Source organism: Myodes glareolus, chromosome 26 (genome assembly GCF_982192425.1).
Source record: "Myodes glareolus chromosome 26, mMyoGla1.1, whole genome shotgun sequence".
Lineage (NCBI taxonomy): Eukaryota > Metazoa > Chordata > Mammalia > Rodentia > Cricetidae > Myodes > Myodes glareolus.
In genome coordinates, this window is record NC_142051.1 from 15,740,424 (window position 1) to 15,764,842 (window position 24,419).

At 41.9% G+C, this 24,419-nt stretch overlaps 2 protein-coding genes across 4 annotated transcripts in view; one reads left to right on the forward strand and one right to left on the reverse strand.

Moving 5' to 3' along the window:
- The window catches only part of Ptprr (protein tyrosine phosphatase receptor type R), a 235,498-nt gene that overhangs the window by 143,952 nt on the left and 67,127 nt on the right, over positions 1-24,419 (reverse strand). The gene's annotated exons all lie outside the window — the stretch shown is intronic.
- LOC125389871 (transcription initiation factor TFIID subunit 7-like) lies at positions 1,390-3,651 on the forward strand. The gene has a single exon (XM_048418578.3). The coding sequence runs from the start codon at positions 1,799-1,801 to the stop codon at positions 2,888-2,890; it is 1,092 nt and encodes a 363-aa protein (XP_048274535.3). The 5' UTR covers positions 1,390-1,798; the 3' UTR covers positions 2,891-3,651.

The window sequence follows — 24,419 nt, forward strand, 5'->3', positions numbered from 1 at the left end:
ATGAGATCCTCTCCTCTCCATCTCCTCAGCTGTGGTTTGAGTTTTCCAAACTCAATAGTAAAATTGATTCAGATTTTTTAAAATTAAGGGTTATAGATAATTTCTTGATTTATTCTTGTGCTTTATAGTACTCATAGATAAGGAACCATTAATGATCGTAGTCTATTCAAACCTTATTTCACCAAGAACAGGGCTATAGTAGGCCTTCAAAATTATTTGCCTTGCTATGTGGGTAAGTGAAAAAAATGAATATTCAGATTGCTGTACTGCTTTTTACTTCAAAGCTAGCAGAGGGAGAATCTGGGGTTATTCAAAATTCCATTCAGTGGCAACACTAATAATGTGTTTGTGTATCTTGTCAGCATTTATAATATGTACTTATCCTTAAATTTAAATTTTATTTAAAGACTCGAGGTATATGAAAAATGAAAAGTCACATATTTGTAGATTGTCTTCATTTTCCAAGGAAAACAACAGCGGTAATAATAAATTTGTTGGATTATAGATTCATGCTAGCCCTCTCATTTTCTTTTTTGTTCTAAAGCCTGTCTAGGAAAAACTATATAAAGATTGTAGGTTGGATAATCGTATTACACCAGTGTGATTTTCCAGAGTTGAGGGGTTGTTTTTTGACGATGAAAAGGGAATTCTGTATTCTTGTTTTTGTGAACCAACATTAGGCTATTTAGGGGTAAAGTCATTGTACCGTGTCAACAGTTACTGGCAATGGCTCCCAATTTTAAATGCAATTTTCAGTTTGGAATTTATAACTCATACCTCGGTGAAGTATTTGTTTAAGAACAGTCCCCACCCCCATCCCATGTTTCTGGCTTTTGGAATAACCAGTAGCTGTTTAGACCTGGACATGTGTAGTGATGAGCCCAGAGCCTCCTGCCCTTCTGTAAAAGATGAGAAATATGCCAGGCGATGGTGGCGCATGACTGACTTTAATCCCAGCACTCAGGAAGCAGAGGCAGGTGGATCTCTGAGTTCGAGGCCAGCCTGGTCTATTTGAGGTAGTTCCAGGGCAGACAGTGCTACACAGAGAAACCCTGTCTCTAAAAATCAATCAATCAATCAATCAAAGACTAGAAATAAAAGATGGGCTGAGTAGGGAGGGATTTCTGTTGCAATGGCGAAGATTCCAGTAGCACATGCGCTGTCCTGGCCAGATGACAATCAAACGGCTCATGGTACTTTAATCATAGTGAAAAACAGAAAACGAGACAGCCATACATGCAAACACCCTGATCAACCAAAGGGCGGAAACCCTCCAACCATTTCCTGTTTTCCTCAAGGAGGGTCGCTGGGCTCCTGACCGGAAGTGCCTATTGTGCACCCTTCCCCCTGCCCGAGGGACCCTTTTCAAGTCAGTTCCGGTCAGGTGTGGAAGCACGCGCTACCTTCTGCCTCGAGGCTCTGTGCTGTCGGGTGAGCAGCAGCCAGAGGCCTGTGGAGGCCTGGGGCGACCGTGGCCATTGCGGAGAACCTAGGAGGACCAGGGAGGCCTAAAGAGGTTCGCGGGATGTCCTGAGGCTCAGAGAGGACTTTTAGGCCTACAGTGGCCGTGAGGCCCGCCGTGGCAGCAGCTTCCGAGTAGGGCGTCCTCGGACCAGTAGGGTGTCCGAGGCCTGCAGAGTCGCGAGGCCAGCGGCCTGTGAGCTGGGATCTGGGGGAGCCTCGCTGCTGGGGACAGACACCCTGAGGCCTCGTGCTCGCTGCTGCAGAAACAGACCGGAGCAGAAGCCTCTCTTGTCCCTCTCAGGCCTCCCAGTCTCACGCAGGCCTGAGAGCCAAGATGAGTAAACACCAGGACGAACGTCCTCACGAGCTCGAGAGTCAGTTCATCCTGCGCCTGCCCTCAGAACATGCTTCTGCTCTCCGGGAAATCATCCGTTCTGGCAGTGCCACCATGAGAGAGAAACTAAAGATCGACTTATCTCCTGAAACCCGGCACGGCGTCGTTCAGGTGGATAATGTGTCGCTCTCGGCCAGGGTTGTTGATTTGCCTTGTGTTATCGGAAGCTTGAAAACTCATGATCGGAAGACCTTTTATCAGACAGCGGATATTTCCCAGATGCTTCTGTGCAGTGCCGACGGCGATCCCCGCTCTTCTCCCGAAGAGCTCGTCCCTTCTGCTGCTGCTCCAGCAATGGGAAACAAAGGGAAAACCGAGAAAAAATGTATTTGGAAGCATGGCATTACCCCACCGCTTAAGAATGTCAGAAAGAAACGGTTTCGGAAGCCAGCAAGGAAGTTCCCTGATATGAAGCAGAGTGAAGAAGGTGGTAGTGGCGCCATTGATTCTAAAGACGTGGAAAAGGAAGTAAAGAGACTGCTCTGTTCAGATGCTGAAGCTATCAGCAGCCGATGGGAAATCGTTGATGATGAAATCAAGACAGTCCAAAGTCAAACAAGTGTCTCAGGGCGTCCTGTCCCCACTGCAATAGGTGGTCCTGTCTCATCAGAATGTGCGGTATCTCAGAACACATTCCATGAGTCTAGCTGTCACGATGATGATCAAGAAGAGAAGGATGAAGATGAAGAGGAGGAGGAAGGTGAGGAGGAGGAGGAAGAGGAAGATGATTATGAAGAGGATCTGGAAAGGGAGCTACAAGCCAAGTTTATTGAGTTTAGTTTGTGCAAAGCTAAGGAAGGCCATAGTTCAATAATTTTGGGAATTCAGAAGCTGATTCATCACAAGGAGAAGAAACTCCAAGAGATTCAGGGCAAAGCACAAAGACAGAAAGATCTTCTCAGAAAATTGGAAAACCTGACCCTCAAGAGTCATTTCCAGTCTGTGCTAGGACAGCTCAAGCTGCAGAAGAAGCAGAAACTTGAGCAGATAATGTTCCTGCAGGAACAACTGAAATATTTTTTGAAGAAGTAAGAAGACCCTGACTCTATCATCTAGACTGAAGACTTGGTGAAACTGTATATTTCCCTCTAGTTACCTTATCTTGAATTAACAGGTTTTTTTTTTTTCTTTGAACAGTTTGCTAATTGTAGTGATTCAAGAACACACTCATATAGAAAAGGGCAGTATAAAAATTTGATAACTGAAAGGATCCCAATTGATTATGGGGCTTTACTTCTCGGTTAGTTTGAGAACTCAATGTATTCTCTGGTATGATTCTCTCAGATCATTTAGCTGTGCTTAACAAAGAGAGACAGTCTAGCTTATTAGGCCCTACAGCTAGTTTGCATATGTTTAAACTATTCAAATGTTTGCTACAACAATAGAAAGAAATTTCTAGGTATGGTGGCCCATACCTGTAATCTCAGCACTTAAGAAGTTGAGGCCTAATGATTCATAAATTCAAGGCCAACCTGGGCTACATAGCAGCTTCCAGGACACACTGGTTTATATAGATCTGTCTTAAAACAAAGAACACTAGATTCTGTTGAAGTAAAGACTACTTTCCTGCTCAGGGAATTTGTGTGTGGTACAACTGATTAGTGTGCAGTTGCAACATAGGTGTTAGCATTATTCTAAGTTTCTCTATCCTAACTTTACTAGAAAAGATTAGGAAAAGCCAGATACCTGTAATGTCTATGAAGACTTCCTTACCAATTCTGGGCTGCTTATCAGTGTTGTTTTAGAACTCAGTATGTATTCTTTAAGCAAAAAATAAATTTTTCTAATGGAAATAAAAGAATCACTAGACTATTGTATTGTTTTTCTACATAGTAGTGCTCAGAAGGGTGAGAAAAACACAATGACTCCAAAGAAAATGCCAGTTCAAAATGCTAATTTTAGGAAATATCAATACTTCATACAGTACTGTATCCTCTAAGAAATGGAATGGGTACATTTCATTTGTCAGCAGTATTTATTACACACAAGTGTTACTATGTCACTCTAGTTACTAGGAACTATTTATAGTTCTCTGGACTAAATGATATATTTGTGTTGGGACATTGACATATATGGGAAATACACACACATAAACACACACACACACCAGTTTATCAAAAAACAGGTGAGAGAGAAATAGGAGAGGGAGAAAAAGGTATGAGGAGGGAGGGAGAAAAAGGGACATTGCAGAATACCAATAAAAGGCAAACTACTCTCATACTTTTAAGAAATTTAGAAGCTATTTGAAAAAAATTATAGAAAAAAATAAAAATGATAATCTGGAAAGGTGTTGTGGAAAATGGGTGTAAAGATTTAAGATTTAGAAATTTATATTTTTTATTTATTTGTTTGTTTGTTTATTTGGTTTTCAAGACAGAGTTTCTCTGTGTAACAGTGCAGACTTTCCTGGAACTAGCTCTTGTAGACCAAGCTGGCCTTGAACTCACAGAGATCTGCCTGCCTCTGCCTTCTGGGTGCGGGTTCTGGGATTAAAGGCATACACCACTACTATCTGGCAAGGAATTACTATTTTAAAGTGATTTTAAGTTATATTTGGTTCAAAGCTTTCATTTCCTCTTACGAAATATTTTATCAAGATTCTATATGAAATCACCTCAGAAGTAACAGATGGTGAATAAAATAGAAGGAATTCATATTAAAATAATTACTGGGGCTGGAGAGATGGCACAGTGCATATAAAAGCCCTTCCTGAACAAGCATGAAGATGTGAATTCAAATCAAGGAGCTGGATCAGTTACTCAAGCACTCGGGGGCTTAGCTGAAAACTTATTTAAGGTTCAGTGGGAGCTCTTGCCTCAAGGATAAGGCTGAGAGAGGTAGAGCAGGACACTAGGCATTCTTCTCTGGCTTCCAACCCTGCACATAGGGACACATCTTACACACGTGAGAGCTGGCATCACATACATCCAGCACACATAAATTTCTTTTCAGAAAAGGTGAAGGAATTTACTCTGCCTCCATAGTGTTATTATAAATTGTGGTAGGTCAAAAGATAACTTTTTAAAAAAATTTGAAAAGATATTATCACTCTCTAGTTTGACCTCAAACTCACAATTTCAGCCTTCTTAGTGTTGGGATTATGCTTGAAGCATGAGTTTTAGGTTGTCTTTTCTCTACTTTCAAATGAGAAAAGATATTTAAGGTTATACTTGGTTTGATTCTACAAATGAATATTTAGTTAGGTATGTTTGAATTGGACACATACAATGAAGAAATACGAATCCCAATTTCAAGAAGTTTTCAGGTAATGTCATTGATCGTACTAGTCAAATTATGTATATACAGTTTTTTTATATTTTTAATTTTAACTACATGTCTATGTGTGGATATAAGTACACAAGTACAAGTGCCTGAGAAGCCAAAGGCATCAGATCCCCAGAAGCTGGAACTACTGGTGACTGTGAGCTGCCTGACAAATGTAGGGAAGACAACTAAGCTCCTCTTCAAAATTAGTGCACACTTTAAACAACTGAGCTCTTCCATCTCCTCTTATTTATTTTTTAAAGTATGTTTAGGATATCAAGTTGAGTCACATTAGCTTAGCCATGCCAGTGAGCTATGATTTGAGGGGTTGTTGGGAAATGTCAATTGTTCAAAAAGTGTCATTTCAATCTTATATTTGTTTTACCTTGCCCGAGATTACTGTTACAGAACCTGAGCATCTTGTAAGATGCAAATATTGTCCTCATTTTGTGGGGGAACATATTTATTTGGTTCTGTGTATGATCTCTAGGAGAGGATTCCTAAAAGGCACTTGGAGGAGAGGCACAGGTAAGAGATGGGATGGAAAACTGTGGAGCCCCAGAATAAACAAAATGTAGAGATTTTCCAGAGCACTCATTAGCTCTTACTGGTTTACTTTCGGTCATTCATGTTAGTATAGTGATGCTAATAGTCAAATAAAACCATGTACACTGCCTGTATTGTAGGACTAGTTAAAGATATTTCCTTAATTAAGCATAAAGTGTATCTATGAAGAGAAATACCCTAATTAGGGTTAGGGCAATCTAAGTTTGTGGAATATAAACAAACTTCTATTTTGTTAAAGTGTTTTTGTGTTTTATGGTTGTTTAGGTGTTTTTTGGTTCTCTCTATCTCTCAGCGTTTTATTAAAACAGTACAAGTGACAGGGTACAGACCATTGTCCCACAGCACCTTTTCTTCTTGTTCTTTCTTTCTTTTTAGACAAAAGGAGGAAAATGGTCATGTTTTGACAATTAAAGCTTGCTTGGAGTCAGAGGGCAGAGTTAGCCACTACCCGACCAAAATTAACCACAGAGGTTTTGGAAGACTGAGGACAGATAGGAGAGGAAGTAGTAAGTTGGAAAAAACGGGATCATGTGCTCTGTTTGAAGGAATGAATGGAGTAGGTAAGGAAGACTGGAGGCTTCTCTGCTTCTCTGATCTTTCAGGTTTTTACCCCAATATCTGACTCCTGTATTTTTTTTTGATAAAGAATAATTAAAGTAACCGTTCAGTCTTTATTGTAGCTCACAGGGTTTACAGCTAGGTAAGACTTACTGGCTTTTTTCTACCATTAGCCTACATTGTACCTCTTGGTGTCATAAAAACTAACCATCAGGGAGGAAGCTTCCTGGTCAATATCAGCTTGATTTCTTCTTGACCAAACTGGTTAGGTTCTTCTGAGTGCTCTTTCAACTAGGTTCCCTTTTTGGGTGTTGTTTTCATCCTGGCAAGCCAAAGTTTAACATGAACTCTATAATGTTAATTAGAGAAAATCCTCTTCCTTGGGTGTCTAATCACCTTCTGTATTGATCAAGTTCTTCCACCTCGATATCTACATATTTAGTCTGTATTAGTTAGAGTTTTCTATTATGTGAAGAGACACCATGACCATGGCAACTCTTATAAAGGCAAACATTTAATTGGGGCTAGCATACAGTTCAGAGATTTAGTTCATTACTGTCATGGTGGGAAGCATGGTGGCATGCAGGCAGATGTGGTACTGAAGAAAGAGCTGAGAGTTCTACATCTGGATTGGCAGGCAGCAGAAAGAATGAATCATGAGTTAATGGGCCTGGCTTAAGCTTCTGAAAACTAGCATCCCACCCCCAGTGACATACTTCCACTTCCTAGTAGTGAGTGACACTTGCTATGAACCAATGGGGACTGTTTTCATTCAAACCACTACAGTCTTCCTTCAACAAGAATCCTGGCAAGTCAGTGTAGTGATACTACAACAGACACCCAATCTTGATGTCCTGTCTCTGTCATTTTCTATCCTATCACTCTACTTATTGTCTATAAATTTTGTTGTCCTTAGGGTTGAGGTTGATCTATCAGTTGTCCTAAATGAAATCCCCACAGTTTCTACAAGTGTCACAAGGTTCTCTACTTAACCTTCCAAAGTAAATAAATGTCAGTGGATAGGGAAACTACCAAGCAGTTGTCCATACGGGATTGTGTCTTTTAAGAAAGGAGTATATTCAAGGAATACATTTGCCAAAATTGCTCAAATAATTACAAAATATATTTAAAATGGTCTTTACTTCTAATAACTTGATGTGAAACTGAAGTTTGACATACTAGAAGCCAGCAGCAAAGGCAGTATGCCTGGAGCCTAGGCCAAGAGGGAGAGTAAGGGGTGAGGCAAGTGGATATCGACATGTCTGTTTTCTGTGAATAATGTGAAGGATTTCAAACTCTAATAGCAGGAATCAACCCTAGAGTTCTAGGGAAGTTGCTTTAAAAATAAGTGTTATTGAGCACCAATGTATATAAGACTGCGGTGTCCAAGAACTGCAAGATAAAAAAGGCAAGGTTGTATTCAACAGCTGAATCTTTTAGCACAAGCCCAAAATAGAGAACACAAAAAATTACTGAAAACATAAGCCGGCTGGAATTATCAACTGGAATCCATACAAATGCATGGCAAAGACAGCAAAGGTTTCAATTTTTAAAAAAGGAGTGAAGTTTGCAAAAAAGAGTTAATGCTTCCCCGTGACAGAAATAAACAACCTATTCTGCCAAGAGGCAGACAAGTGGAAATCAATGTCAGAACCCCAGCTTAATTCTTTCTCAAATTCAAAAAACTGAATTTTAATGTTCATGAAAAACACGTGTCCTGCTCTGTAGAAGCCGGGAAATTATTGGTTTATTCATGATTTTATGTCGCTTGCACCAGACACCATGTGGTGAAGCAGCCAAGGGCCAAGCAAAAGGTGCCAGAATTCTACACGCAGTTAGAAGGCAAGCTGTGGAGGCCTCCTTCCTCCCAGTTCACACAGATATAAATAGCCCCTCCCACCTTCCAGACAGGAACTGAATGAATATAGAGGAAGGAAACTAATTGGGCCCATCTGTGGCTGGGAAGGCAGGATTTCCAATAAATGTTCCCCCAAAGAAAGCATTTTCAAATGCTCTTTTGACCAGTTTCAAAAGGCAGAGACTTTTTCTGCCTCTGACTGAGGTGACCTCTCATCTTCTAACCCACCAGTCCTGGGGAGTTTGTGTTAATACATGTACTGCCCTAGGCCTGCCTGGTGTGGAAACCTATGTTTGGAATCTAAGAGCTGGGAAGGTTGATAAAGACTGTAAATTTGATATTTTAGCTTTAAGCATGTATGTGTGTGTGTGTGTTTAATCTTTGGATATTTCCCTAAAGCTCAGTTCAGAAAACAAGTAGAACCAAACATTTGTTGACATTCTTTTCTCTTAAACTTTCCCTTTGTGTTCCCCTCTAGCAAGAAAAATCCTGCATGAGCATGCACACACACACATACAATTACTTTCCTTCTGTTAAATCATAGAAAATACTATGTAATTCCTTAGAGGTCCCTCACGCTCCCTTTACCTTTATAACAAGGTCTCATGTAGCTTACAAACTGACCTCAAACTCACTGCATAGCATAGGATGGCCTCAGACTCTGATGACTCTGCTTCTATCTTCCAAGTGCTGGGACACCTGTCGGGAGCAGAGACCAACTATGCCAGAATGTGACCAGCACCCAGCCTTCTCTCGGATCTCCCCCACCAAAGACAACGCCCACAAATCAACCAGAAGCAATCTTGAGAATTTGTCGCCCCAATTCCTTCAAACTGTAATGTCTAACCTTCTACTTTTTATTATAAGAAGGATCCGGGAATGTTATTCTTTTGCTTTGTTCCCTTTAAGGTCTAGTCACGCCCACTCCCAGCCACTTCTGACCTCCTGGTCGCCATCTTTACTCTTCCTTTTCTATCCCTTTCTCTCGATGCATGCACATGTGTCTTTTGTGTGTCTCTATATTTGTCTCCACGTCTCTCTGTCTCCCTCTTCTTTAAGTAATAAATGTTTACCTTTATGTTTAGCCTTATGTCTATTTACTATTATCCGCCTCCGGGCTGCATGGTGGAACCTGCTCTGCCGCTCCTGCGGGGAACCTACACCCCTCTGGTGGCAGCCTCTGCCTGGCTTGCAGGCCGCTTGGGGAACATGCCAACATTAAACAACAGTATCCATCATGCCTGACTCTTGGGAACTTTTTGACCATCTTTTAGTTAAGTTTGAGACAGAACGGAAAATTGAACTATTGCTATAATCTAGTATTATTATTATACACGATTTTATTTCTCTATATACAACTTTAAAAATGAAAGAAATGATGTAGGGCACCCTGGAGTACATTTTGCCCATGGCAGGACAGAAGCGTGAAGGGTTAGTGATCTGGAAACCTGGATACCACTGTCCATAACAGTCTACTTCAATCAAGCCATCCAGCAGCCCTGAGACTGCTGTGATCCTGTGCCTCACAGAGAGCAGCGACTAGCAGGAAAAACTATTTGGCATCAAACTCAGAACCAGAGGTTAAATTATCAGCTCTTCCTCTATATTTCTATCTTGCCTCATGTTTAATATTACCACGGTTTCTCCAGCGTGTACCAATTAGGCTTCTTGCTGCTTAGCTCTTCACTTCTCTGCTTAGAATTCTCTCTACTTTAGAACTCCAGTTCCTTCCCTGCAGTGCCCGTAGTGTGGGGTTCAACACTCTTAAGGCCATGAGCCTCCTGAAGTCCTCAATGTGTGAGTTGGTTATGAGTGGTCACATTGGTAGCTGGCAGGGTTCTGTGAAGGGGAAAGCGGCAGAGGAGGTGAGGGGAAGAAGGTAGGTGAAACACTCCTTCTTCAGTTGGCGTTCATGAGATGCCTGGGTTGATTCTCTGCTGCAGACCAGAAGTTCACCCAGGCAAGAACCTCTGGATGCAGTTCCGAGGCCTTGTGGTGTCACTTCCTTTGTTCTCTCACAGCATTGCAATTATCGATGTTGTAAGTAAAATGAGAAGCCTTTCATGCAGCCTCTATGTTTTATTAACTCTTTCTGTCTCCCGGTTTAACATATAGTAGTTTTTCAACAAGTATGTGGTTTAACTGGAGTAATTGGTAATTTTTAGCATTTAATGCCTGCAAAAACTTTGAAAAGGTTCATTAAACATTAAATTTTAGCATCTCCGTTTTTCTTTAAAAAGGGGAGCCCCAAATCTATGATGAGGGCTTTGAAACATAGTTATCTGTTATCTTAGAACATCCATTCCTGTGAAAACACCATCCATGTATGCTTGAGCAAGGGCTAGACAATATTTGCTTTGCAATTGGATTAAGGCTCTTTTGAGCAGCCCTGGCCTCAGCAGTCAGCTGGTCCTTGGGAAAACACAATGTGGCTGGTGATGTTAGGTGCAGATTCTTTCTAGTTTCCTAACTTAGTGCCAGAGAGCAAGGGTTTGTTTGCAAATAATGGGCAATGACTTGACCAGGGGGCCTATGTGCAAGACTAAAGATAAAAAACACCATTCTACTAGGACCACAGATGATTTTCACCTGCTCTTCTGATTATGAGTTTGTAGAATTAGTGATTGCTGACATCATTTGGTTTTGGGAGATTCTCCAGGACTATTCAACACTTTGCCTATATTTATCCCTCTTCATAGCTCCAGTAGGTGGGCAGAATTTTTACTCTAGTTTATAAAGAAGTAAATAAACTTAGTCAAAACGTGAGGTGATTGCTCAAATTCTCCTAGAGAGTGACGGAGGTAGAATTGCAATCCAGACAGCTTGAGCACTAATCAGTCCCTATGACTGCCTTGCTTCAATATGAATTGCACCTATTAAACGACCACCAGGAAACTACACAATAAAAACAACCATGGATCTCCCCAAATGTGGGGTTAGTGCTAAGGGAGAAAAGAGGCAGAAGTCGGCCTTACAGTGTTTAGGTATCGTGTGTCTAGTCTGTCCTTAAATCTCATTATGCCTTTCCAAAGCTGTGTTGGTGTTACAGTCTCACTCATTTGTGTGTCCTACTGAAGAAATGCATCCCCTCTGCAAAGACCCCCTCATGCACGGTTTCTCTGGTTCTATGCTCTCATTGGATGCTCTCTTCTAGAGGGTAGGACCCTGTCCTTAACAGTTTTGAATCCCTTGACATCTAACACTGTGCCTAGTACAGAAAAATTCTTAAGCAAATAGTGGAAGAAACTGGATATAAAATAACCACGCAAAACAGTGGCTGCCGCATCACAATTGGTATTTATCACTTTTATTGTTTTGGGAGTTGGAAACGTTTGAATATTCCTTATTTTAATATTTTCAAGTTTTTTTTTAAGACTGTATCTCTTGGTCTGGCATTGACCTCCTGGATCTATGGTACTGCATACTTCTGAACCCTGCACTAGAGAGGCACAGGCAGGCAGATCTCTGAATTCCAGGATAGTTTGGTTTAATATACATAGGGAGATGTTATGTTAAAAAAAAAAACTTGTGAAAAAAAGAAGAAAGAAAAGAATATATTACCTTACCTAAATACGTTTGCTTTCTCCTTTTATGGAAACTATTTATTATTAGGGATTTAAAATATATTTTTATCAGCACTTTATGAAATCCTGAGTGAAGCTTTGCTAGAAAATGAGGGGTGAGGGAGAGGAAAGCGAAAGAAGGGAAATTGTAGCCGCTTGAGAGATTGTTCGTAACACCTCTCCTTCAATTGATCTAGAAGTGGAACTGTGCTAATAAGGCGAGAGAGAAGGCGCGAGGTGCAAATGGACTGCATTAATGGGGGAGGTGAGAAGAAGGTGGGAAGGCAGGGCATTCACACTCAGCTCACACTCCAGAGCAGGAGCTGGTGTGGCACAACTTGTGCTAATGAGTTCCACTCCGCCTCCTGCTTCCAGCACCTCTGCCCCAAGCTCCTTCAGATTTCTAATAACTCTTAGAAGATGCTTTCTGCAAACCATATCCAGCTAAGCCGGGTGCAATTAGAAGCAGAAGGAACGTTCACCCCAGGTTGCCCTTGAAAGAGTTCCGCTTTGCAATATCTAATGGCACTCAGACTTGTCAGTCATGTGCCTTGATTTTGGTTGGAAAATGCAAATTGATGTCGTAACTAGGAATGGGAGTGATTACAACTCCGGAATCCATTAGCCCTTTGTGGTAGCTCTCACTGATCTCTTTTCCAATGCTCTTCACTGACTCATCTGCTCCAGGAGGAAACCTCCAAACCTTGCCAGCATCCACAAGGCCCTGCGGGCTCTGAAACCTACATTCTCTACACCGGAATCCTGCCTTCCAACAATACAATCCTCTCTTCTCTTTCGGATACTCCAGACTTATTCCTGCCTTAGTGGTGTGGGAGGTCCTAGTGTCTATGTGTCGTCTATGTGTTGCTTTTATTGGTTAATGAATAAAGAACTGCTTTGAGCTTATGGCAAGGGCAGAACAGAACTAGGCTCGATGCTGGGAGAAAGAGGGTGGAGTCAGAAAGAAGCCACGGAGCCACCAGAGACAGACACACTGAAACTTTAGCTGGCAAGTCACAGTCATGTGGTGATATACAGATTAATAGAAATGAATTAAATTAATATGTAAGAGTTAGCCAATAAGAAGCTATAACTAATGGGCCAAGCAGTGATTTAATTAATACAGTTTCTGCGTGATTATTTCCATTCTGGGTGGCTGGAACGAACAAGCAGCCTTCCTGTTACACCTTAGGGTCTTTGCCACTCCCTCAGCTCCCAATATAAAATGGTCTGCTTGAAACTCTCCATGATAAGCTTCTCATGGCTTTGACTTCCATTCAAGCTTTTTAGGAAGCCTTCCCTTGTCCCCTTTTTCTTCCTAAACTAGCATTGTCCAGATGTAGACCCTCTAATGCCACCTTTAAGATGCTTATAATAATGTCATTATCTTATTCTAGTGTTTAGTTGTAGATTTTATATTTTCTGCCCCAGAATGCAAGTTACAGAAGAGCAAGATCCATGTCTATCTAGATCTCAAAATATAGTTTGATGTAAGATACATAGGGACCTAATAAAGAGAAGACATCTGTCTTTGCTGCTGGGGCTAATACAGCAAATTATCAAATACCTACTGGTTCATAGAGAGTGGGCTGTAACCTCCATGTAGGAGAAAGTACAAGGGAGCCCTCTAGAACCTTCTTGAGAAGGACACATATCCCATTCACAGGTGACTCTGACTTCAGGGCCTCAGTGGCTATGGAAATCCCCCATCTGCATACCATCACAAGGAGTACCGGGTTTGAACTTATGAATGGGTGTGGTTATGACATTAACTAAACAAAGGTGAGCCTTATCTCCTGTGGTAACTACACACAGCATAGGTACACAATAAGCCTATGAGTCAAGAGGCTACTGGCTCTCAGCATGGGAATGGCACTACTAAGCCCTCTTACTGTCTTCTCTTTGCTCCCCATTGATTGGCCCCTTTCTTCTCTGAGAACCTCCATTTTTTAATTTATAGTTCTAATCTTTCAAACTTCAACTGATTAGTATTACTTTATCCGAACAACCCTTCTCTATTCTTAGGTGGTTTTTATATGAGCTCATATAATTCAAAGATTATACATAAGTAGACTTTTTCTTTCTTTTCTTTCCATTTATTTATTTATTTATTCATTCATTTACTTAGAATAGGATAAGAACATAAATACCATATTCTCAAATGGAAAGAATTACACACTGACTATATGCACACACACATATATGCTGGATTATGTATATATATACACACACACACTGGATTATATATAGATGATATATATATGTATATACTGGATCATATATCTACTGGATTATGTATATAATGCTATGTACTTATATGTATATATATACATATACATATAAAAAAATCTTTGTACATTTCTACAACAGTCAGGCTAAGTGATGGCAGAAACATGTTAACTGTGCCACCTTCCAAAACTTACCCTGCCCAAGTCAGGCACGAACAAAGTACTTCATGCAATTTTTCCTTAAAAGAATGTGATTAAGCTTCTGCATTCATTCAAACTCTGGATAATGCTCTGTCTCTAACAAATGCATAGGTACATCTATGGTAACTTAGGAACTCAACATGGAAGCTAACTTCTCTGCTTCCTGATATTTTTTCACTTGAAATTTATCGAACATCCTCTATGTTCTCTATACCAAGAATGCTGTCACAGACACAAGGTCTAAGACAGTATGGAGGTTACCCATGGGGATCATTGGTTTGCTTTGTGCATTTCAATGACGTAGCTGGAAGAGTTAAAGCAAAAAGTAGCTATGGAATATCCATAGCCAGACACCAGTTCATGTTCCATGAAGGTAAGGACCTTATTCATGTTGTTCACCATTGGATGGTGAGGGCCCAGCAGGACTGCGTACAGTGACTTATCTAATGTTGAGAGTAGATAGCCTACTGCTAGTCACTTTTGAGAATTTCTTATGTTAGCTCTTTATATAGCCACAGCAATCCAAAATGAAAAAGAAGTACCTGTTACTAAACAGCTGAACTAGAGGGGGCACGTGACTTGCTCGAGTTCATGCATGACTTCAGTGAGCAGAGACCTGTACCAAGAAACCCACACTTTTAACCTCGCCACATTGGGTTCTAAGCAATGACTAGTGACTGTAGTAAGTGCTCATTTTCATTTGGGAACATGGTGGTAGGAGGAAGGTTAAAAGCATTTTATCGCCTATTCATCCGAACACATTGTCTCGCTCTTTTGAACCCAGTACTCTTAATTTACTGATAGTCACAGTCATCAAAGACCCAATTAAGCTCTTCAGATAGCCATTTTGTTCCTCTCAATAAACAAGAACCGGGGCAGCCAAGGAAAGTGCGGGGGGGGGGGGGTTGTGCTGAGTCTGCAGGTGGAGAGGAAGACATAATCAGGGACAATCAAGGCTCCATCTCTCACCAGCTGTGCAGCCTGTGGCTTCCTTCAGCCTGAAGTGTTCTGTTATTACACATGCTGCAAAACGGAGCAGCCTGCCCGCTGGTTGCCATTTCCCCTCTGGCTGGTGTTCTGGAAGAGCCAGCCCAGGAGGACAGAAGGCAAGCTGTCATTTCAGGCCTGCCCTTTGGCTTACCTGCGTGTTGTCACAGGCAGCTTCCTCATTTCCGAAGAAAGCCTTTCCTCGTCTCTGGTCGTATTTATAGCCGCTGACTCACCCTCATTGCTCCTAGATAGCTTAGTCTTTCTTAAGGTCAGGAAATTTGCCAGTGCAGAACTTGCCACTTCAACAGAGGTTTCTTCTTGGAGCACCCTAATTATGTTAAAGCTGGGGGCTGGCTGCTTAACACTGTATTCAGTTTTAATGTTCACCTTCTGGAACAAAATCCCTCCTGAACTTTAGATTTCTCCTCTAAGGCCTATATAAATATAACTGCATCCTGCCAGATCTGTTCCTCCGAATACCTGGAATAGTTCAGAAGAATGGAGCAAGATTTCTTGTTCACTGAGGTATGGTCACTAATTCAGGTTCCCTCATACATGCCGGCCATTCTGCAATTCATTGGCAGGGGATTTTCTTACATAGCACGTCTGTCCATCAGAGGCTGCAAGTTCAAATGTCAACATTAACATGCAAGTGATGTTGGTAAGTGGAAGGTCAGCATCTTGCCTGCAGGGGTTTGCTGCCCTGAAGCCTCAGCTGCATGCTTCTGTGTGAAAAAGCAGACAGGAAGCTACTAAGACCTGGCTCTCCAAGGGGAGTTCTACAAGCTGAGGTTCCCTCTTCTGACTGCCTTGACGATTCTGCAGATCAGTGGACTAGAACACTGTTATTGTATTGAGTTGGAATGTCCCAGATCAAGAGCCAAAACTATCTGGGAGGCTGGGTTGGAGGGTGGCAAGTTTAAGGAATGCCTGGGCTATGGAGTTAAAGGACAGTCTGGCAACTTAGTGGGTTTTGTGCCCAGATTTAAGAAGTAAAAAGAGAGATTAGAAGGTAGCTCAGTAGGAAAGAATGTGCCTAGTTCCCAGCTGGATTGTCTCGGGCTATCTTTATCTCCCCCACCTCCCGCCAATATCCAGTTATCACCCATCTCTTTATTTGACCTAGCATCCTTTCGATTTACAACCTTTTTATTAGATAGGCTTATTGTGGCTTCAGTAAGCCAGAACAAAAGCCAGCAGAGAGCATCTAGACTTAAAGAAGGGAGTGCGCTGCTTCACTGTAAACTCCCTTCCTGGTGTCCCTGGTAGTGTATTCAGCACATGTTGACTTATATCCTCTCTTTATCCTGTGGTAGAGTTCTTGTCGCCATTTCTACAATGGTGCCGGTAATTCGGGATTACCTGACTCTAGGTTCCAGGAACACAGTCACTAACCTTTGGCTCAGAATAAATGACCTATCATTTCTTTGGGAGCAAGTGCTGTGTTTTGCACTGATGGTTCAAAAGTCGGTGGTTTTTTTTTTTTAATTGTACAAAATTCAGATTTAAAACATTACCTCAAATTTTAAAGTATTTTGGAGAAAAGAGATTCCAGACAGAAGGAACTTGAGAAAATAAGATTCCTTTGGAGACATGCAAATTACCGACCCTATCAGAGTGGGGCGTGCACACGGGGAATAACAAGACACGCGACTGAAGAGTCCCCTGGCTTTTACCTGCATGTGATATGACTTCATTTAAGGCTCCACGCTGATATGGTAGGGTCAGAGTCCCGCTTACATTCGATTGATAAGAAAGTGGGTGAAGAAGGTGGGTTGGGGGCAGGAGTGTGCCACCACCATCGCTGGGACGCGCACAGGTGGAGGTGTAGGAGAGAGGGAAACGTAAAGGCAAGGTGGGAGGGCAATAGAAGGGAGGTAGGGCTGGAGCCCGTGTGATAGTGAGGAGAAGGAAGAGCGGAAGGCCATCCAGGTCTCTAAGCTGGAAAAGTGTGTGGCCTGCGACTCCAGTGTCCTACTGACGCTACCAGTACAGGCTGGGCTGACGGGCGGAGGAATGTGGAGCCCTGCCTTTAACTTGTTACCTGGAGAAGCATCCAGGTAGCTGGAGACAGCATCTCGGGACAAAAACGCGTAAAGATGATGCAGTCTTGGGAAGGGTGGGGAGAGGAGACGCGGCTCAGAACAGGTGCTGAAGATGGACCCTTTCTAAGGGAGTGAAGCGATGGCTTCTAGGACTGCTAAAGGCACAGCGTTCCAATCTCTGTGTTGTTGCACACCCCAAGGAACTTTCAGCCCCACCAGCAGCCTCCATCCATGGGGCAAAACTAGGCAGTCCTCATCCGTGCTGTGCGCTATTTGCGTAGCTGAGCTGGTAGGTGGCAGGATCACCTGCATGTGGCAATTGATGAAAGACCCCTGCAAGAACTACGTGAGCCTCTATTACGTGTGCCTCTCTAATGGTTCCTGAAGTTTCCTAGGTGCGTGCATTGACTATAGTATAGAACTTCATCTTTTTTTTCTAGGCCTATTCATTTCTTCCTATGCAATTTAGTTTTTGTCAAAGAGCAACAGCAGCTAGGCATTTCTCCTACTTGGAAAAGGGCACACAATGATTCTGGCTTGGACTCCATCAGCGGGCTTCCCAGAGTCAGGCAGTTATTAATGGCCGAGTCAGCAGGACACAGTGGAGGGAACAGAAACCAGCCTCTTGACTCCGATAATGGCTCACTGGGGCTTCAAAAGTTCACTAAGAAATGTCGCTCTAACATTGCAGTCAGAGACACCTTTGCTACCTTTGCTGTCACTGTGGGACCAGAGTCCCTCAATGGGCCTTATACCATGGTGATCACAAGGGTTTTTGAAACATAAAGAGAAAGTCACATTTTGCTTCTGTAACCCTAGCGGCAATTATTTCACTGATAAATCTTGGAGGAGGAAAATCTCGCTGTTACGCTTAAATATTTCACATGCCATGTACCGAGCGTCTGGATCAGTTGCAGTTCTAGCTAGAAAGTATCTTTCTAGTGTCTCTGACTGTGAGTCGTTGGTGCTCAGAGCAGCAGTATGGTCAAGCCTATGATTCATTGCAGGGCCACCTTGATGAGAAAACTATTGACTCGCCATCAGAAATGGGCTTAATATTATGCTTTTGCATGTCTTGTTTCTAGTCCTGGGGACTGATCTGGGGTCTGATGCAGGGCTGGCCAAGAGCTCTGCCTCCACCTCCCACCCTTTGGCCTTTATTGTGAGTCAGGGTCCCACTCAGCTTCTCCGTCAGGCCTCGAACTTGTGGTCCTCTTGTCTCGGTGTATTGAATATTTGGGATTACGAATTTTCCTTGGCAGGCATGGTTGTACCTACCTGGCCTTGTTCTGCTGTCTCGTGGAAAGAGGGGATTTCACTGCTCCAAAATGGATTTGATCTTCTGTAAAACAATGATCCTTGGTCCTTCTACCTTGAGAAGCTTGTCTTAATTTACCAGACTGAATGATGATATGAGGGGCAAAAGAGTCAAGAGGAGTTCAGAGTCTTTGGTTTCTGATCATTTTCTCTTTCAGAGATCAGGAGTGACATAAATGACAATGACAAAGTGCTACTTGAGACAATAGGCCACCGGTTATTCATAATTAAAATGGAGTAATTTGCAGCTAATGGACAATGACTGCTAGATGCTCATCTATGGTGTGATAGTGTCATTGTTCATGGGTGGGCCTGCTGTTTAGCTGGTAACTGAAAGCAGTCAAGCGGAGTAAGAGGCTGCCCAAATATCCGCTAAGTAGAGAGAAAGGAGGGACTTGGGTTCTCACTTATAAACTGTTTGCCAAGCTCCCCATTTATGCAGAAAACACTTATTGGAGACTGAGTGAATATGTGGTTACCTCTCTGACGATGTTTCTCTGGAAACCAACCAGAAACAAAACTTCTAATGTTTGGCCTCCATGTTAGGAATGTAAAGCCTTAGTTTGCGTTTTCCTTTAAATTTCCTCTTAAGAATGACATGTGAATATGTAATTTAATTAAATTGATGTTTCTTCATAAATATAAATGGGTCAAGTGAGCCCGAGTAGTTTCCTTTTTCTCTCTCTGACACACTCATTTAATTAAATCAGCTGCCCAGTAAATTGCAAGGGGGCATTCTGGTTAATAAAGTCCCATCTCTGTTTGCAGTGTTCTCCCCACACCTATTCCCTTCCCCGCTTTCTACTTGTGCTCTTAAATTTGAGGTCAGTGTCTTTTCTCACCTATTTAAATGTTTTTTTGAACTGCACTGGTTGTCCTGACCCAGCCTCTGCTGGGTCACAGTGAAAATGGCTTAGAATAAAGTTAAAAACTCAACCATGATCAGAAGCATGATCATGATACACACCATGAGCAAAGCCAACTTGGGAAGATGTCATTTTATTTTACATGGTACAGTCCATTGCAGAGAGAAGACAAGGTAGGGACTTGAGGCAGAAACCATGGAGGAAGGCTGCTTACTGGATTGCTTCCTCTGACATACTCATCTAGCTTTATAGATATAGTCCAGGTCTACCTGCCTCATGATATACTGCCCACAGTAGGCTGAACTCTCCTGTGTAATGCCCCCACAAACGTGCCCACATGCTAATCTAATGGAGACAATCCCTCAGCTGAGATCCCCTCCTCTCAGATGTATCAAGTTGGTTGATAGCCAAGGTTAGCCACCACAATTCAGTTTTCCTAGTCAAGATTAGCCATCACAATACTGTCTTTCCTACTTTTTTCCCATTTCCACTATCCACCTTGCTAATTCTTTCTCTTTTTTCAGATTCTAAATCATCAGTTTTTTCATTAGGTGGATTTATCTTGATCTCTTAGACCAGTTTGTGTTTCTCAGCTGTATACTTACAATGCAAACATTTTCAATGAGCTTATTTATTTACAATTCCAATCTCAGTCATGGCATATATCTATAAGTTTTAAATTGAATGAATAATGAATGTTTTCTTAAACATTTATCTAACTGATTATATATACTTACACACACATATGATACCCACATATTCTCAATAGACTCTTCTCTAAAGAAATAAAGACCCACTTTTAAAATATTTAATCTGAAATGTCTAAAGCAAATAGAACATAGTATTCTGAACAGCAGTTTTGATGAAATGGTGGTGCTGGAACACACCTATATGGACACTTGAAAAGGAGAGGGGAGTGAAGGGAAACGTGGCTATAGATGGAGGCCCAACAGGAAATGATGACACTGTGTACCATAGTGGACACTCATGTTGGTTCCAGACTTGGCTTCTCAGCTGATAATTCGCTCACTCTTCTGGATACGACTCTCAGTCTGAAAGTGAATGCTAGGCTGTATAATCTCTAGACATTTCTGGTTTTTTATAGTTTTTACTGCTAAAGCCACTTAGCTTCCTTCATAAGCGCTGAACGGTTAGTCTGACAGGAAATAGATACCCCTCGTGTTGGTATGACAATTTTCCTGCCACAAATTCAACTTTTTTTTTTTGTCATTTCAGAGAAAGTTATCGCCTTTGTAATGCTTCTTGTCTCAATCCTGGGGGCTGCATCTCACATTTTCGGGATTCAATTATAAAACAAAAGTTTCCAAGAGCCAATAATGTCTCTTAACATTGTCAAGGATGGCAATCAGTGAAGCTGACATCCTGCAAGACCAACCTGTATCCCCACATTAAGTGGTGTTTTCACGAGAGTGCATATCAACTAACATGGGTTTGCTCCCAAAGTGATCTAATTTGTTTAAGTACGCCACTAGCTACTTACCATAGGCTTGATCTACTCTACAAGGGAATAATCCAGAAACACAAAACCACGGACATCACCTTTCCTTACTGTGTTTTGTCAAGAAATAAAAGCTTGGCAGCTGTTAGCATGAAGATAATTCATGTCACAAATCATTAGTTGATATTACTTGAGAGTAGAAGAGAAAATCTGATCTCCAGAATATACAAAGAACTCAAGAAACTAGACACTAAAACTCTAATTAACCCAATTAAAAAATGGGGTACTGATCTGAACAGAGAATTCACAACAGATGAACTTCGAATGGCCAGAAGACACTTAAGGTCATGCTCAACCTCCTTAGCGATCAGGGAAATGCAAATCAAAACCACTTTGAGATACCATCTTACACCTGTCAGAATAGCTAAAGTCAAAAACACCAATGATAGCCTATGCTGGAGAGGATGTGGAATGAGGGGAACACTCATCCATTGTTGGTGGGAATGCAAACTTGTGCAGCCACTGTGGAAATCAGTGTGGCGGTTTCTCAGGAAACTGGGAGTCAACCTCCCTCAGGACCCAGCAATTCCTCTCTTGGGAATATACCCTAGAGATTCCCGAACATACTACAAAAGCGTTTGTTCAACTGTTTATAGCAGCACTATTTGTAATAGCCAGAACCTGGAAACATCCTAGGTGCCCCTCAATAGAAGAATGGTTAAAAAAGGTGTGGAACATATACACATTAGAGTTTTACTCAGCGGTAAAAAATAATGACATCTTGAATTTTGCATGCAAATGGATGGACATAGAAAATGCTTTACTGAGTGAGGTAAGCCAGACCCAAAAAGTGGAACACGGTATGTATTCACTCATAAGTGGATTCTAACCATAATTAAAGGTCTTTGAGCCTATTATTCGTGATCCTAGAGAAGCTAAATAAGAAGACGAACCTGATGAAGATTATTTAGCTATCCGCCAGGAGGTAGGAAATAGTCAAGAGTCCCAGGTAACCTTGGGTGCATGGGGGGTGGGGTGGGAGGGTTGTTGGAAGGGGAGAGGGTTAGAGAGAAGGGAGTAGGGGAGGAATGGAGAAAGCTCGGTTGACCGGGATGGGGGGAAGGGAGGAAGGATGAATATGGGATCAGGGAAGAATATATTTCAACTAAGGGAGTCATTTTAGGGTTTACAGGAAACTTGATTATATATGGGATCCCAGGTCCAAGGAGAGATCCCCAGATTGTTCTCTGGACAGAGGAGAGGGTGCCTGAACCGGCCTTGGCCCATAACCATACTGATGAATACTTTGCTTATCACCATAGATCCTTCATCTGGCGTTGGATGGCGATACAGACGGAGACCCACATTGGAGCACCGGACTGAGCCCCCCAAGATCCAAATGAGGAGCAGAAGGACGAAGAAAATGACGAAGGACTGCGAGGGATGCTATCACCCACTGATACAAGGGGTCGGATCTAATGAGAGTTTACCAAGGCCAGTTGGACTGCGACTGAACGAGCACGTGATCCAACCAGATTCTCTGAATGTGGCCGGATTCTCTGAATGTGGCTGGCCTGGAGTCTTTCTGAGAAGCCATTGACAATGACACTGGGACTAGTTTCCTCTGCATATACTGGATTTTTGGGATCCAGTCTGTTTGGATACTCACCTTCCTGGACCTGGAGGGAGGGGGGAGGAACTTGAACTTCCCACAGGGCAGGAAACCCTGACTGCCCTTAGGGACAAAGAGGGAGGAGGAGAGGGAGGGGGGAGTGGGAGGGTGCTGGGAAGAGGGGCGTAAATGGAAACTTTTATAATTTAATAAAATTACTTTCAAAAAAAAAAAAGAAAAAAAGCTTGGCAGCTGTTAGCATGAAGATAATTCATGTCACAAATCATTAGTTGATATTACTTGAGAGTAGAAGAGAAAATCCCAGAGGAACATGTGGAAATCCAGACCACAGCGCTGGGTAGGAAGATGACCACTTAAAAGCAGAATATGGCCGAGGTAGACAACTAGAAACCAACTGGTGTAAGCATGACATTGCACCCACACAGCGCAGATATACACCACAGACACAAGAGGACGGAACAGAATCAGAGACAACAGAAACATGAAGGCCGGGGATAAATCTGACCTGGCTAGTGAGATTGTTCTAGTTCTTTATGTATATAAAACTGAGTATTCCCCACATCCAGCCTCAACCACATTCCCTAAAGCTAATAAACTTTAAGAGACAACGTTTCCGCAACGATTCTAATTTTTATGAAGTTCACAAGATTAGTTATCACATCACCCACAGTCTGTAGATTCACCATGCATTCATTCATGCCCATGTGAGTTATATTAAAAAATATCATGGGACATCAGAAAGTGAGTATAAGGCTCTGAATGAACTAGTGGGTCAGAACTACCCAGCCTATATAGTACGCCTACCAGACCATCTTTTCGTAGGAAAAGGAAGTAAAGCCACAGAATTAATATTCCAACGAGGTCCCCTTTTTCCTCTTTATTCCCTATATCTTTCTATATATAAGTCATAGAGGTTTCCAACACACCATTGATAAATTAAGCCAAGTGCATTCAACTTTTGGTTTATACACTGCATGTGTCCCAAGGTAGTTACGAATGCAGCCCAACACCTATGTAGATGGCAATGTCATGTTGTGGTGTCGAAAGGTTGGAATTACCAACTGTATTGCTGCAGTCAGTTGAATTAAAACACCCACAGCCTATGCTTTGTCAAAATATTAGTATAGTCTGGTTGACTTGACTATTCCTCATAGATGTGACTATGGTACAGACATTTAAAACCCTAAGATAATTTTAATGAATCAAACAGAGCTCACCAAATGATGAATTCATATATACTTTTTCCCCAAGAGTTTTGTACTTTGTTCCTATTATTGCTTTAACAAATTATTCACCTTATAAGCTTAATAAACACAAATTGCCTCATAGCTCTGTGTCGGCATTTTGAAGTGGGTCTCACCTTTCTAAAATCATGGCGTCATCGACTCTACGCTCCTTTCTATAGATTTTGAGGGAGAATCTACTTTTTGGGCTACTCCAGCTTCTAGAAGCTTCTGTGTTCCTTGTTTTGTGGTCTCATTCCTCTTTTGTATCACACTGACTTCTTCTCCACTCTCCCTTTCCCGCTTTTAGGGTCTGCTATAAATACACCGAGTCCATAGGCCCAGAAAGGTCTATTCAGTGCAGGGTCAGTGGATGAGGAACGTGTGCCTCATCTGTAACCTTATTTCTTCCTTTCAATTCCACGTGACACTTTCCCATATGCCAAAGAATTAAAACATAGCTATCTCTAGAGGTACATCATTATCCTTATCATAGGCAGTCATGTTTAGATTAGGTACATTGATCCTGGGATCTGTGGTTATGGCTCAATTGGTTTTTAAAACTAACCTCTACTCATGATGAATGTGAAGACTTAATATGATAATGAGAACATAGTAGGAACACAGTTCTTAATACAACTCTATAATTCCTTTCTCTTTATTGAGCACCATAGTTGCTGTGTAACACAAATGCAGAAAAACTCAGAGCTTGTTCAGTAAATTCGTCTCCGTTTGTGTGATCCTGCAATGCTTTGCCTCATTTCTAAAAGTTAGTGTGATAGATTTCCA